Genomic DNA, 17,509 nt, shown 5'->3' on the forward strand with positions numbered 1-17,509 from the left:
CTATATCTATCTATCTATCTATCTATCTATATCTATCTATCTATCTATCTATCTATCTATCTATCTATCTATCTATCTATCTATCTATCTATCTATCTATCTATCTATCTATCTATCTATCTATCTATCTATCTATCTAGCTATCTATCTAGCTATCTATCTATATATATATTTATATTTAGCCACAATCACACACATATTGTAGTATCATCGTGGGTGTAGAAATCATGGGGGGGTCTCAAATTTTCATCGTAGGTACATGTCCACTGTGAGAGAGATAATCTAAAGAAAAATCTAGAAATCACAATGTATGATTTTTTAACGATTTATTTGTATGATACAGCTGCAAATGAGTATTTGAACACCTGTTTATCAGCTAGAATTCTGACCCTCAAAGACAGTTAGTCTGCCTTTAAAAGTCCACCACCACTCCATGTATTATCCTGAATCAGATGCACCTGTGTGAGGTCGTTAGGTGCATAAAGACACCTCTCCACCCCATACAATCAGTAAGATTCAAACTTGCAACATGGTCAAGACCAAACAGCTGTCCAAAGTCACCAGAGACAAAATTGTACAACTCCGCACGGCCGGAAATGGCGACGGAGAAATTGCCAAGCAGCTTGGTTAAAAAAAAGGTCCATTGTTGGATCAATCATTAGAAAATGGAAGAAGCTTAACATGACGGTCAATCTCAATCGGAGTGGAGCCCCATGCAAGCTATCACCTCGTGGGGTCTCAATGATCTTTAGAAAGGTGAGGAATCAGCCCAGAACTACATGACAGGACTTGGTCAATGACCTGAAAAGAGCTGGAATCACCGTTTCCAAGGTGACTGTTGGTAATACACTAAGACGTCATGGTTTGAAATCATGCATTTCACGGAAGGTTCCCCTGCTTGAACCAGCACACGTCAAGGTGTTAAGTTTGACAATGACAATTTGGATGATACAGAGGAGTCATGGGAGAAAGTTTTGTGGTCAGATGAGACCAAAATTGAACTTTTTGGTCATAATTCCACTAACCATGTTTGGAGGAAGACGAATGATGAGTTTCATCCCAAGAACACCATCCCTACTGTGAACCATAGGGGTGGTAGCATTGCGCTTTGGGGGTGTTTTTCTGCACATGGGACAGGACGACTGCACTGTATTAGGAAGAGGATGACCGCGGCCATGTATTGTGACATTTTGGGGAACAAACTCTTTCCCTCAGTCAGAGCATTGAAGATCGGTCATGGCTGGGTCTTTCAATATGACAATGACCTGAAGCACACAGCCAGGAAAACCAAGGACTGGCTCCGTAAAAAGCATATCATGGTCCTGGCGTGCCCTAGCCAGTCTCCAGACCTAAACTCAAAAGAAAATCTTTGGAGGGAGCTGAAACTCTATGTTTCTCAGCGACAGCCCAGAAACCTGTCTGATCTAGAGAAGATCTGTGTGGAGGAGTGGGCCAAAATCCTGCCTGCAGTGTGTGCAAACCTGGTGAACAGCTACAGGAAACGTTCGACCTCTGTCATTCCAAACAAAGGCTACTGTACCAAATATTAACATTGTTTTTCTCAGGTGTTCAAATGCTTATTTGCACCTGTATTACACAAATAAATTGTTAAAAAAAAAGTCATACATTGTGATTTCTGGATTTTTCTTTTTAGAGCCGAAAGAACACGAAGATTATCTATCTCTCTTTACAGGGTGTCCATAAAGTCTCTTTACCATTTCAAAAACATTTTTAAAAATGCAATTCATTAGATATTTTATTCAGATTTGTTCTTTTGTATTTAGTGTTTAATAAAGTTTTTTTTTTTTTTTTAATCACACTGCATTTGTCCGTCACTCCATTCACGTCCATTAATTCGTGCATGGCACAAGAAATTTATAGAGACAGGGACAGTGTTAGATAAAGGAAGGAGTGAGCGACCAAGAACATCTAATTAAAACATCGATTGTGTAAGACAATCCTTTTCTCGTTCTCCCACAAACTCCATTTGTACTACTGTCACATAGTTACAGTGACCGCGTTCAACAGTGCACAAGGTCCTACACAAAAACTTGCCACTTACAAAGTGCAACTCTGACTGGCACTCGAGCCAAATGATAAACCAAGACGAAAAGACTTTGCGGTTAACATGCTGGAACGAATTTCTGAGGATGAACCATTCCTCAGACTAGTTTGTTTTAGTGATGAGGCAACCTTTTCGTCTGAGGGAAACCGAACAAACACAATTTGAGAATCTGGGGATCAGAACAACCCCACTTGACTAGAGAAATTGAGCGTAAAAGCCCAAAGATGAATGTGTCGTGTGGGATAATGTGCAATCGAATAATTGGTCCATTTTTCTTCGACGAGACATCAATTTCTGCAAACGTTTACCTTGACCTTTTAACTAAATATATGGCACCGCAACTTCAACCAACCATCAATTTTCAGCAATATGGTGCCACCACATTGGGGGCTGCATGTTCGACGGTTCCTCAATCAAACATTTCCAGACCGGTGGATTGGAAGGGATGGGCCAATTCCTTGGCCGCCATGTTCACCAGATATCACTCCCCTGGACTTCATTCTATGGGGTTATGTTAAAGATATCGTGTATCGAACAAAACTAAGGGATATTACTGACCTAAAAATAAGGATTACTGATGCCATTGCCACAATTGATGAGGCTATGATCTTGATGTGCTTCGCGCAACTCATGGTGCCCATGTAGAAGTGTATTAAAAGAGGTAAAAAAAACGTTAATAAATGCTGAATAAATAGAACAAATCTGAATAAAATATCTCATCAATTGCATTAAAAAAAAATTTAAATGGTAAAGAGACTTTATGGACACCCTGTATATCTCCATCCATCCATTTTCTTAGCCGCTTATCCCCACGAGGGTTGCGAGAGTGCTGGAGCCTATCCCAGCTAGCTTTGGGCAGCAGCGGCAGTACACCCTGAACTGGTTGCCAGGCAATCGCAGGGCACATCGAGACTAACAGCCGCACTCACAATCGCACCTAGGGGGAATTTAGAGTGTCCAATTAATGTCACATGTTTTTGGGATGTGGGAGGAAGGTTAATTGTAACATACCCACATCTCTGGTTATTTTATGACGGTAACACACATTTTTGCAATGTCATTATCTTTTACATGATAGATTACTTGTTTTTTTTCCTTTTTAATTCCATTTTCATCAAGATCTCATTTTATTCTTCATTTTAGTTATAAAGGTTAAACTGCAGGTCTCATAACTGGTGAAAAATCTTTTGAAATTACTTATCTAGGTCTTATATATCACAATAAAAAATGGCATTTGAAAAGATGTGTGTTGACCTTTTATAGCTGCTATGTGTGAAGAAGATTAAGTCACTTAATCAGGCTGCTGAGACTCAACATTCTGCTAGTGTAGATCAAACTCACTCTCTTTTATTTCTGTTTGTTTCTAATTTGTTGTATTTTCCCGCCATTTGCAAGCAGCCCATAAAGAAGGACTGTGAGAGTTTAGTCTAAAGAGACTCCAGAGGAGGTGGTGGAGGAGTGTGTCCATGTTAGGTACACTGTGGTTTTATGTTTTTTAAGAAACAGGACCCCATGGCCCCCCACCTTCCTCACACACACACACACACACACACACACACACACACACACACACACACAGACTGAAGCAATCCAACAGTGTTAATCTGCATCATTTAATCAGCTAAAAATATCCAACTGTAAAACCATTGGAACACAGTTAATCCTGATGACAGGAGACATGGCACGAGTGAAACACAAGTCTGTGTTTTCATTAAATACTGCAAAAATATTTCATAAAACTGTACTGAAACTATTTTGAACAGTGTATTTCAGCAAAAAACATTTACCACCATTTAAAATTTTAAATATGAATATCATGACAAGCCAACATGATAGACCAACTGGTTAGAGCGTTGGCCTCACAGTTCTGAGGACCGGGTTCCACCTGTGTGGCGTTTGTACGTTCTCCCTGCGCCTGGGTACATTTTCTCCAGGCACTCCAGTTTCCTCCCACATCCGGAAAACATGCATTCATTGGAGACTCTAAATTGCCCCTACGAGTGATTGTGAGAGCGGCTGTTTGTCTCCATGAGCCCAGTGATTGGCTGGCAGCAAGTTCAGGGTGTACCCTGCCTCCTGCCCATTGACAGCTGGGAGAGGCTCCAGCACTCCCCGCGACCCTTGTGAGGATAAGCGACAAAGAAAATGGATGGACATTTATTTTGTGGTGTGAATAAAGAGTATGCACCATCTCCAAAGTTAATGGCAGTATAAAATGTGTACAAAATTATAGTATTAGTAAAACGCAGCTATATTTTTTCCTAAAAGGAGAATGAAAATACTCAGACATGTACAAGACAAAGTCAACAATGTGGACCTAAATCCACTCAAACAACATATGAAATGACTTGTAATGTATGTGAAAAGCAAAGAGTGTGTCAGATTACCACAGACAGCTGAACTCAAACTCATTTACTAAGAATACAAAAAACGAGGTCAAACACACATTGTAGGGAAGAAACTGACACAAACTCATTTAGGAAGAAGAACACAACAAAGCGGACACATGCACGCTACTTCCTCTTTCGGTACTGATTGTGCACAGTTCCAAGAGAAGTCAAAGTATAGTATAACAAATGTACTCTTCATATTAGTTCTTTATTGTACATATAGTAGACACTAATGAATGTGACATTTCTGTTAAATATTTTACATATACATTTTTTGTGAAAAAAAACTTCAACTGTTAAATATGAAAAAGTAACCATGTAGGATATAGTTGTCATTCTATTAAACTTTGTGAATGGATTCTGCAGTCCTGAACTGTACTGGATGACTACTTCTTCCATTTTACTAGGTATACCTTCAAAGTGCCCAACTGCTCACATACGCATGACTAGTTTGATGCAAAGTTTTATCATGCTTTGAAATAAAGGAATCCCTGAAGAAAGTCTAAAACAAATAGACTGAAAGTAAAGTGTTGGGGCTGTAGAGCATTGTCCTCGGAGTTCTGAGGACTGGGGTTCAAATCCTGGCCCCGCCTGTGTGGAGTTTCCGTGTTCTCTCCTTGCTTGCGTGGGTTTTATCAGCACACTTTGGTTTCCTCCCACAATCTAAAAATATGCATTAATTGGAAACTCCAAATTGCCCACTTTAAGCTCCCTCCTGACCGATGACAGCTGGTGTTGGCTCCAGCATTCCCGCAAACATTGTGGGGATAAGTGGCTCAGAAAAAGGATGGATGTGGTGTTTGTTTCATTGAGCATTTTTTTCTTTTTACAAATAAATTACAGTGCCTTGTGAAAGTATTTGGCCCTCTTGAATTTAACCTCTCTCTCCATATTTCAGGCTTCAAACATAAAGATATAAAATTTTTTTTGGTCAAGAATCAACAACAAGTGGGACACAATCGTAAAGTGGAATAAAATGTATTCAATGTTTTCAGCTTTTTTAACAAATAAAAACCTGAAAAGTGGGGTGTGCAATATTATTCGGCCCCCTTGCATTAATACTTTGTAGTGCCACCTTTTGCTGCAATTACAGCTGCAAGTCACTATCAGTCTATCAGTTTTGCACATGGAGAGACTGAGATTCTTGCCCACTCTTCCTTGCCAAACAGCTCAAGATCACTGAGGTTGGATGGAGAGTGTTTGTGAACAGCAGTCTTCAACTCTGCCCACAGATTCTCGATTGGATTCAGGTCTGGACTTTGACTTGGCCATTCTAACACCTGGATACGTTTATTTGTGAACCATTTCATTGTAGATTTGGCTTTATGTTTTGGACCATTGTCCTGTTCAAAGATAAATCTCCGCCCCAGTCTCAGGTCTTTTGCAGACTCCAACAGGTTCTCTCTCAGAATGGTCCTGTATTTGGCTGCATTCATCTTCCCATCAATTTTAACCATCTTCCCATCCCTGCTGAAGAAAAGCAGGCCCAAACCATGAGGCTTACTTCTTGCCACTCTTCCATGAAGGCCAGATTTGTGCAATGTAAAACTGATTGTAGTACTATGCACAGACTCTCCCATCTCGGCTATAGATCTCTCCAGTTCATCCAGCGTGATAATGGGCCCCCTGGCTGCATCTATGATCAGTCTTCTCCTTGTTTAAGGTGAAAGTGTAGAGGGACAGCCGGGTCTTGGTAGATTTGCAGCGTTCTGATACTCCTTCAATTTCACTATGATTACTTGCACAGTGCTCCTTGAGATGTTTAAAGCTCAGGAAATCTTTTTGTATCCAAATCCATCTTTAAAATTCTCCACAACAGTATCTCAGACCTGACTGGTGTGTTCCTTCCTCTTCATGATGATCTCTGCAATTCAAAAAGAACCCTGAGACTATCACAGAGCAAGTGCATTTATACGGAGACATGATTACACTCAGGTGGGTTCTATCACTCAGTCAACATTAGATCCTCACTGAACTTTTGGAGTGAGCTTGCTGCACATTAAGATAATATTGCACGCCTCACTTTTCAGTTTTTTTATTTGTTAAACAAGTATAAAATATCCAATAAATTTCATTCCACTTCACGATTGTGTCACACTTGTTGTTGATTCTTGACAAAAAATGAAAGTTATATCTTTGTATTTGAAGCCTGAAATGTGTCGAAAGGTTGAAAAATTCAGGGAGGCCGAATATTTACACAAGGAACTATTTATATGAAAATACTTGCAAAGTAGGGCGAGCTCAGGATAAATCAGGCAGCGACATGTATTTTTTGCTACGGTGGGACGGTCCTTTTACAAGAAGATTGAGAATGTGCAACTGACATTGAAAGGGGAGTAGCTTTCAAGATTTGAATCACACCGGTGTCTGTCATATTTGTCAAAATTTGTTCAAATAGCCCTCTGAAAGCATTATGAAACAATATCGTTTGGAAGCCACTTTGTCAGAATATGAGCCTCAACAACTGCTTTTCCTACCCCACATAAAAGTGTATTTCGAATAACCTTTTTGGGTGTTGCAAGAAAAAAATATGAGAACTCTTTGGAATTACCTGTATTTCAGCACCAATTCGACATATAATGTGATCTTTACACAACGATTGAGACGGTTTTCCTGAAACAAATACCACACAAACAATTACATCTTTCCAATGAACACAATATATAGTTATCACAGTGCATGGTGGAAAAAGCACGTTACCCTTTCCTTTAACAAACTGGCTGAATTTGGCATAACCTCAACCAATGTAAACCAGACCACAACAGCATTTGGAGTATTCCTCTTCACAAAACTGTTTCAATTTCACAAGATTCTCTGGTTTAGGGTTGAAGAACAAGCACTGAGAATTGATTGGAACCGCTGCTAATGTTTTGGTTCTCCCAGAAATACTCAAATTTAAACATTTCGGTTCCCAGTTTTGATGCCTACAGTCCACCACACCGAAAGAAGAACTAGCAGAAACCAACGAAGAAAACCGTGCATGAAGAATTACTTGTGCCCAACAACAGCGGTGACAAACAAAGATCTGGCTTAATTTGGTCACAATTAATAACCAGTTGCCTCAGTCCAACACTTGGAATAAGATAAAACAGTACTGTGCAAAGGAGGCTTTCACATTGTTTAATAAAGTCTGAACCGGCCAAGACTCAGCTTACACCGCACGGAGCTTCCACGAAGTCGACTCTCAAGGCCTCTTCATACACCCACGGTCGCGCAGTCAACAAAGCCCACATGCCTCACGAGACCTACGCATTGGCCCGTGCAGCACCTCTACGTAGCTTCCCACACACAAAAAACATTGGAGCATGGAGAAAGGCGTTGATCTCATCTCTTGTGATTGGGCCGTTTTATTCACATGCTGTGATGACGTAATCCCTGTTCCTCCCAGCTCCACATACCAACTACGTCACCACTTTCTTGATCAATTTTGCAGCATAATTAAACGTATCATCTAGTCATTTAGGTCCATTTGTTCAAGCAGACACTGTTCCACCATCACCATTGTTATTGCTATGTTCCTTGTTATAGAAAGGAAAATAAAAAATGTTACCAGAAATAACCAAAAGGTGCTGAGGAAACTCCACCCCGTGGTGTCCTAGCAAATACCATCCGTAGCGACACATCTGACTTGGAGAAGAACTACCGCACATTTTCAAACTGCACGGGTGAGTTGCGCTCAAATATAAAGGCAAACTGCGCACAGGATAGCTGCAGTGATTTCAGTGCAGTTGCTGCTTGCGTGAGTATAAAGAGTCTTCAGTTCTCCTGCACAATGTCTTGATAAACCTGGGAATTAATTTTTATGTCAATGATACATGATTTGTTCACCTCATTATGCAAGATGCATTGTGCTGTCTTCAAAAGCTTCTCATCCTACCTTGGATGCAGACAAATTTGTGGGTTAGAGTTACCTAACCTCACACTATTCAGCTCATCAAAATATCTCAAAATTCAACTCAGTAATAGCTCTTCTTTTACTGCATTTGCTTGTAAAAACAAGCATGATTGTGAAAAATCATTTGGGTGCAGCTTAACTTCACCTGCTATGCACAATGAGACAAAGATGCAAAAAGATGGAAATTTATGAGGATAAGTTTTGAAAAAGTTCAGGAAAGCTGTCCCTCATTCTTTTCCCCTCATTTAAATGGCCAAAATGATACTATGAAGTTTTTCTGAAAGTGGATACTGACTTTTAGGTGAGATTAAATAATTTCTTATATCTTTACGCAACCAAAGATTGGTTGCGAGATATAGTGAGGGTTTCTCATGTATTTAAATAGAATTAGTTAGAAGGTATTTTCTATTGTCAATGTTAAAGCCCATTTGCCATAAAGAAACCATTCTAATACTCGAAAAGATTTTATTGATATTGAAAAGGTTACTTGACAGTCTTGTTGATAATCCATATATTTACATTCGATGAGTGATACCAGATCCAATTGTAACGTTTCTTGATTTTCATTGGGCTGAATGCGATGTCAAACTGGACTTACAAAGGAAACCAAACAATACATCAATAATTTACACAAATTGAGGACGTTCCTCTTAAAACCTTTGTATACTGATGTTTGCTGTTCTTGTTTTGTGCGACAGAATTAGCTATATGACCAGTAAAGTCATGTATTAATGATTAAGAAATTATGGTTTGTAGTCAAAAAGTCCTGAGACTACAAAAATGTAAAGGAAATCTATGACAAATTGTTACTAGTGTTGTAAACACACACAAACATTAGCATTCTCAAGCCAAACTGTTGTGAAAGACAATGAATGACATCTTGGGTGCAAACCCAACTGATGCAACGTATTCCCCCCGAGGCACTGACGTCTGATACTCGGCCTAAATTTATGACACACTATGAGTCATGATATGATTAACAAAATCAGCTGTATAGGTAAGAAAATTTGAAGTGGAGGTTGGCTCTCATTTAGATGGATTAGAAAGATAGATTGATAGATCTATGAGGTAAATTGAGTTCCTATGATGGATTTAATAGCATTCAAATTTTGTCAAGTCAAGAGTTCACTCTACAATAGCAGCGTAATGTAACTGTGTTTCTCTCTGAATACACCATCAATTCATTTTATACATCATTTATTCTGTCACTGATGGTGTATTGGTACACATTCCTGCTTGTGTTGCGAGCAGTGTGGGATTGATTCCTGCTCAGTGATGTTGTTGATACCTTCCTATGACTGACTGGTGACCAGTTCAGCGTGTAGTCTGCCTTTTGCCAAAGCTTGCTGGGATACACTCCAGCTTTCCCACAACTTTTGTGAGGATAAGTGGCTTGGATAATGACAAAACATAATTTATTCTGCTTAGGGTCTCTGGTGAGCTCAGGTCTAACCCAACTCACTTTAGGTGAGGCGCGGAGTAAAAACTGGATCAGTCGTCAGTCAATCACAATAAATAGGGCTTTTCAAACTGCTTTGCATTGCAGGTTGTGGTGGCCATTTTTGGAGGCTACCGAGAAGGTAAGCAAAGGCTTTGCTGTCACTGTGCCATTGTTGAAATGTCGTGAAAGATATTTAGAATTTCAGAAAGGGAAGCGAATTTACAGATTAAAAGTAGGTCACAAATCCGTAAACCGATACAAGGCAAAAAACACGTTGTAAGTGGTTGTTAGCCATACAAATTTGCTCAAAGAGTGGAGCAGTAACTTGGACCTACTACCTCATTTTTATGCAGTAGATTTGTGTACCTCGTTTGTGACTTTGGGGCAGTTTAAGAATTATAAATAGTAGCATCTCAATTGCAGTTTCAACAGGTAGGTAGAAAACTTTAACACGATGAAGTCGGCTGGCAAACAATGACCACACATTATTTGGCCGAAGGTTCTTGGGGTAGATATTATATTTCCCTTTAGCTCTCTCGGCTGTTGTACAGTCACCTATTTCCTCCAGTACTGTACAGTACGGATATGACTACAACTGTACATACTGTATTAGTTGCGCCAGTGGATTGAACACAAAGGTCAAATTTTGTGCCATAAGGCCAGAATCGTGTTTCAGAGTATAATTAGTTGTTTTATTTTATTTGCAACCTTACTCTTATGTGGTTTTGGTTGTGGGCATGCATTTTATTTAAGTCTTATTCTGGAGAGCACGTAATCAATTGACGAGTGAGCGCTACGTGTAGGATTCATGCTTTGAGTAATCAGAATACTGGTAAAATAAAAAAAATAAAACTAAAAAAAATATATATATATATATTTTTTAATACCCTACAAGGCTGAAGATTAGCAAAGTTTGCCAATGGCTTATTGTTTTTCTCCAAAAAAAGAAAAGTAACATTTAATGGAGATTGGAAGGCCAGAATGCCACAACAAACTATTATTTCAATGGCTGTTTGATTCAAGCACATTTCAAAGAGGTCTACTCAGCAGCCCCCTCCCAACTGTTTCCATTCTGACCACGAAAGTGGACCAGTCCTGTCAGCTTTCATTGTTACTCATGAGACTGAGCCTTCTCTAGTGATATCCATGGGGGATGCGAGGAACAAAAAGGAAATTCCTACCTTCGACCATTCAAAATTCCCACTTGTGTGATGCTGCTGCAGACTGCGAAAAGAATGCTTTTGAAGAATTCTATTCTGGACGGGATTTTTTAACGCTCCTATGTCCAAGTTTGTCTTCAACAACAACTGTGATGTCCTGCACTCTGCCTTTGTATCTTTCCCTCTCTGACTACCTCACGATCTTTTGCTTCTCCCTGATGTGAGAAGCTGGCCAAAAAGAGGGGGGTGGAGGGTGGTTGTTGGTGGCTAAAAGCAGCACCAGGATCCATTCATATGTAAATTGGCCAAGGAGCTTCCACTAATCCCCATGTGGAGAAGAACGCCTCCCCTTTGGCTTGTCCTCCCCCTTCTCCTCTGTCAGAATCATTTACCCTGTAGTGCCTGACGTGTCTGTCAGTGTGCATAAAGGAATTCTGCCACTGTAACCAGACTGCATCTCTGGTGTCTTCATTACAGATATAGTGGTTGTAGCGGAATTTAATTAATTCTTTAAAGCAACTCATGACTGTCAGCCTTACCTTCTGCTTCAGGTAAAAGATGAAAAATTGATGGACTGACAGATCTACAGTATACTTTGAAACGTTTTACACCAGTGATCTCAAATTCGATTTGCCTTGGTGCTGCTGGAGACAGAAAGTGGCTGAGGCTGGGCAGCAGCCTTGGCGGACATGTACATGCGCACAATTTAAATTAGAAATTAAAAAAAAAAATCTCAAAATCATCAATCATGGTCATCTTCTCAAGTCTTTTTTCTTTTAACAGAAAATAAGATAAACAAGGAAGCTGGCATAAACAAGTTGTGTCCAAAACTACTAATAAAACTCCATAGCATTGCTGTTGTAACGTTCATCCAAAAAATATTTCTCTGCTTGCATCAAACCCAGTCTATGTCACACCCCTAAATGTCATATAACCCACCATGATTTGTAGGTTGTCAGCTCTGCACACAACACTGTAAAAATGCACTAACAAAGTTTTTTTCATACTAAAGTGGGGGCCACAAAACATCAAGTGCAGTGGTCCTCAACCACCGAGCCCCGGACCTGTCCATAGACCTTTTCGTGTCGGGCCGCAAAGGATGAATAATAAATGATTACATTGTTTTTTTCTCTCGGATGTCGTATTTTGAAAGATAACAACTACTGCCCTCGCCTCATTTCCGTGCATCACTCTTTGGCTTGTCTTTTTCTTGCATCGGCAATCCAAGCTAGCCTTTGTAAGATGAACCACAAACAGTTGAGAAAAAGAGTTAAACAGCTCTTGTTGTTTTGATAGCGACCTGATACCATACTTTGTTTTGATTGCGACCTCACGGGATACATTTGCAGCAAAATTTTTGGAGAGGCCTCAGGAAAAAAAGTTGAAAAATTCCAGCTTTCGGCGACCACAATAAGAAGAATAAATGAAATAGCAAGGGACATCGAGGCACAGTTAATTGAGAGGATAACGCACAACGGCTATGCATTATGGTGATTTGAAATTTTAATGTTTTCAAGTTTCATTTCTATCTATCTATCTATCTATCTATCTATCTATCTATCTATCTATCTATCTATCTATCTATCTATCTATCTATATCTATCTATCTATCTATCTATCTATCTATCTATCTATCTATCTATCTATCTATCTATCTATCTATCTATCTATCTATCTATCTATCTATCTATCTATCTCTATATAGAGATAGATATATATACATTTTATTATCACTTTTTTTTAAAAATCCCAGACCTTGACAGCCAGTCCATGAAAAATAATGCCTACTTGAAACCGATCTGTGAAGCAAAAAAGGTTGGGAACCACTAATCTAGTGCAAATGTCGCTCAGGCCACCAGTTTGAAACTCATTGTTTCACAACCCACCTTCTTTTGCCACTCTTTACAACACTCTTATTTTTAATAATTAACAAATGTTGTGATTATTGTTCACATTGATTTTGTTCTACAAAACCACATAGAGCAGAACAATTTTTCAGGTCTCGGCCTCACAACAAAGACTACAAACAGCAATTACATAAAAGTTTATAAATTCCCAAAGCATACCTGAAGAGCACTCACAACACACTAATGTGTGTGTTAGATTTAGAGAATCAATGCTTTGTCACTGAAATGCATTAGATTTCCCAATAAAATTTTGTTTCCACACATGAAGCAAGATCCAAGCCTTACCACTATAGTATAATATATATATATTTTACTATATATATATATACAGTGAAGAAAATAAGTATTTGAACACCCTGCTGTATTGCAAGTTCTCCCACTAAGAAATCATGGAGGGGTCTGAAATTTTCATCGTAGGTGCATGTCTAGTGTGAGAGAGATCATTTAAAAAAAAAAAAAAATCCAGAAATGACTATGTATGATTTTTTAAAAAAAATTATTTGTGTGATACAGCTGCAAATAAGTATTTGAACACCTGTCTATCAGCTAGAATTCTGACCCTCAAATACCTGTTAGTCCGCCTTTAAAAGTCCACCTCCACTCCATGTATTATCCTGAATCATATGCACCTGTGTCAGGTCGTTTGCTGCATAAAGACACCTGTCCACCACATACAATCAGTCAGACTCAAATTTGTAACATGGCCAAGACCAAACAGTTGTCCAAAGACACCAGAGACAAAATTGTACAACTCCACACGGCTGGAAATGGCGATGGAGAAATTTCCAAGCAGCTTGGTGAAAAAAGGTCCACTGTTGAGCAATCATTAGTAAATAGAAGAAGCAAAACATGACGGTCAATCTCAATCGGAGTGGAGCCCCATGCAAGATATCACCTCGTGGGGTCTCAATGATCCTTAGAAAGGTGAGGAATCAGCCCAGGACTACACGACAGGACTTGGTCAATGACCTGAAAAGAGCTGGGACCACCGTTTCCAAGGTGACGGTTGGAAATATGTCATGGTTTGAAATCATGCGTGGCACAGAAGGTTCCCCTGCATAAGCAAGGACATGTCAAGGCCCGTCTTAAGTTTGCCAATGACCATTTGGATGATAAAGAGGAGTCATGGGAGAAGTTTTTGTGGTCAGATGAAACCAAAATGGAAGTTTTTGGTCATAATTTCACTTTCCGTGTTTGGAGGAATACGAATGATGAGTTCCATCCCAAGAAGACTATCCCTACTGTGAAGCATGGGGGTGGTGGCATCATGCTTTGGGGGTGTTTTTCTGCACTGCACTGTATTAATGAGAGAATGACCTTGGCCATGTATTTTGTGAGATTTTGGAGAAGAACCTCTTTCCCTCAGTCAGAGCATTTAATTTGGGTCATGGCTGGGTCTTTCAACATGACAATGACCTGAAGCACACAGCCAGGAAAACCAAGGAGTGGCTCCGTAAGAAGCATATCAAGGTTCTGGCGTGGCCTACCCAGTCTCCAGACCTAAACCCAATAGAAAATATTTGGAGGGAGCTGAAACTCTGTGTTTCACAGTGACAGCTTAACAACCTGTCTGATCTAGAGAAGATCTGTCTGGAGGAGTGGGCCAAAATCCCTCCTACAGTGTGTGCAAACCTGGTCAACAACTACAGGAAACGTTTGATCTCTGTAATTGCAAACAAAGGCTACTGTACCGAATATTAACACTGGTTTTCTCAGGTGTTCAAATACTGATTTGCAATTGTATCACATAAATAAATCATTAAAAAAAATCATACATTGTGATTTCTGGATTTTTTTTTCTTTTAGATTACCTCCATGATTTCTAAGTGGGAGAACTTGCAATATAGCAGGGTGTTCAAATACTTATTTTCTTCACTGTATATATATAGTATACAGTATAAAACTTTACAATGTCACTTAACTATAGTTATAATTTAATATTCACCTGTGGTTAAAAATCAAAGCATGGAGAGTCTCTGTCACTGAAATACACAAGTTATCATAATGCAGCTAAAAACATCATCAAATGTATTATTTGTTTTTGTTTTGGAGTCGTATCGTTCACATTGAAGCTGCTCGGCCCAAGGTAGCCTAGCTTAGTGCACGAACAACATTACCTTTGTTGCGTATACAACGAGGACCAAACATCGAACGTGGACTCAACCCAACTACTTGAGTGAGGGCCATTGTGGTTTGAATCCCTTCCATCCACATATCCTTGAAATCGCCATATCCTTTATATTTTCACACAGGTAGTATGTGATTTGTGTACCTTATTTGCTGACTGTGTTTATGTGATTGCTTTCATTTTACCCTAACTTTAACATAGATTAGGCAATATGTGATTTGTGTATCTTGTGTGCTGACTTTATTTGATTACTTCCCCCTTTTTTTTTTTTTTTTTGACTATCTGCAGCCCGTTGGGCAGCACAATATTGTGCAAGCTGTTGGCCGGTCCCAAGCCTGGATAAATGGAGAGGGTTGCATCAGGAAGGGCCTCTGGCGTAAAACCGTGACAAACATATATGAGCGTTCATCATAAGAATTCCATAACGGTTAGAAATGTTAATCCGCATAGGTAGACATTCAGATAATGTAGGTCAAAGACAAAAAAGAGGAGGAAAGCGGCTTAGTCGGAAGAAGATGAAGAAGAATGCACAAACCCTACAGCTGTGTGTAGGGACTTTGAATATTGGGACCATGCCAGAAAAAGCTCAAGAGTGAGTTGACATGATGATTAGGAGAAATGTTGATATATTGTGCATCCAAGAGAGCAACTGGAACTGGAGTAAGGCTACAAGTTTAGCTGCAGATTTTAAATGATTTTATCATGGAGTAGATGGGAAGAGAAATGGAGTAGGGGTTATTGTAAAAGAAGAGTTGCCCAAGAATGTCTTGGAGGTGAAAAGAGAATCAGATCGAGTGATGAAGATGAAATTTGAAATTGAGGGTATTATGTATATTGTGATTTTCAGCTATGCTCCACAGGTAGGATGTGACCTCAACTTGAAAGAGAAATTCTGGAAGGAACTAGACGAAGTAGTCCTGAGTATCCCAGATAGAGAGAGGGTTGGGATTGGTACAGATTTCACTGGACATGTTGGCGAAGGAAACAGGGGCGATGAAAAAGTGACGGGTAAGTACGGCATTCAGCAAAGGAACTTTGAGGGGCAGATGGTGGTGGACATCACAAAAAGAATGGAACTGGCAGTGGTGAACAGACAAAAACATAGAGTGACCTACAAGAGCGGAGGTAGAAGCATGCAGGTGGATTCTATTTTGTGGAGACGGTGTAATCTGAAGGAGGATACCAACTGTAAGGTAGTGGTGGGGGAGAGTGTAGCTCAACAACATAGGAGGGTGGTGTGTAAGATGACTCTGGTACCACATAGGAAGACTAAGAAGACAAAGGTAGAGCAGAGAATCAGGTGGTGGAAGTTGAGAAAGGAAGAGTGTTGTGTGGCCTTTCGGAAAGAGGTGAGACAGGCTCTAGATGGACAGGAAGAGCTCCCAGAAGACTGGAATACTACTGCCAAGGTATTCAGAGAGGCAGATAGGAGAGTAATTGGGGTGTCTTCTGGTAGGAAAGAGGACAAGGAGACTTGGTGGTGGAACCCCAAAATATAGGAAGTCAGCCAAGGAAAGAGATTAGCGAAGAAGAAGTCGGACATGTAGAGGACTGAGGAGAAGCGAAAGGAATAGAAATGTACACCAGATTAGATACGAAAGAAGGAGGAAAGGATCTCTACAGGTTGGTCAGCCAGAGGGATAGAGATGGGAAGGATGTGGAGTAGGTAAAGGTGATCAAGGATGGAGATGGAAATATGTTGACTGGTGCCAGTAGTGTGCTAAGTGGATGGAAAGAATACTTTGAGAAGTTAATGAATGAAGAAAATGGGAGAGAAGATAGAGTAGAAGAGGCAAGCGTGAATGGCTGGGAAGTGGCAATGATTAGTAAGGGGGAAGTTAGAAAGGCATTGAACAGAGTAAAATATGGAAAGACAGTTGGTCCCGATGACATACCAGTGAAGGTATGGAAGCAATTTGGTGAGGTGGCTATGGAGTTTTTGACCAACTTATTCGATAGAATACTAGCGGGAGAGAGGATGGTAGAGGAATGGAGGAAAAGTGTGCTAGTCCCCATTTTTAAGAACAAAAGCGATGTTCAGAACTGTGGAAACTACAGAGGAATAAAGATGATGAGCCACACAATGAAGTTATGGGAAAGAGTAGTGGAGGCTAGACTCAGGACAGTAGTAAGTATCTGCGAGCGACAGTGTGGTTTCATGCCTATAAAGAGTACTACAGATGCATTATTTGCCTTGAGGATGCTTGTGGAAAAGTACTGAGAAGGTCAAATGGAGCTACATTGTGTTTTGTAGACCTAGAGAAAGCCTATGACAGAGTACCAAGAGAGGAACTCTGGTACTGCATGCGCAAGTATGGTGTGGCAGAGAAATTTGTTAGAATAGTATGTATGAGGGCAGCAGAACAGCGGTGAGATGTTCCATACATGTGTCAGAAGAATTTAAGGTGGAGGTGGGACTGCATCAGGGATCCACGCTGACCCCCTTCCTGTTTGCGGCAGTAATGGATAGGCTGACAGATGACATTAGACTGGAATCCCCTTGGACCATGATATTCGCAGATG

General features: G+C 40.0%; 1 protein-coding gene across 6 annotated transcripts in view; it reads right to left on the reverse strand.

Annotated features, from left to right (window-relative positions):
- septin12 (septin 12) overlaps positions 1–17,509 on the reverse strand; it is a 108,667-nt gene that overhangs the window by 28,521 nt on the left and 62,637 nt on the right. Inside the window, exons 1-3 of one of the 6 annotated variants that reach the window (XM_061845846.1) lie at positions 7,611–7,825; positions 7,007–7,068; positions 6,285–6,319 (exon numbers count right to left, since the gene is read on the reverse strand). The exons of 3 other annotated variants lie outside the window; for them this stretch is intronic. In XM_061845846.1, coding sequence (XP_061701830.1) covers positions 6,285–6,319; positions 7,007–7,068; positions 7,611–7,688 — 175 coding nt within the window. In that variant the 5' untranslated portion in view covers positions 7,689–7,825. 2 more of the 6 variants (XM_061845847.1, XM_061845848.1) reach the window with 2 other exon arrangements.

Source organism: Syngnathoides biaculeatus, chromosome 16 (assembly GCF_019802595.1).
Source record: "Syngnathoides biaculeatus isolate LvHL_M chromosome 16, ASM1980259v1, whole genome shotgun sequence".
Classification (NCBI taxonomy): domain Eukaryota; kingdom Metazoa; phylum Chordata; class Actinopteri; order Syngnathiformes; family Syngnathidae; genus Syngnathoides; species Syngnathoides biaculeatus.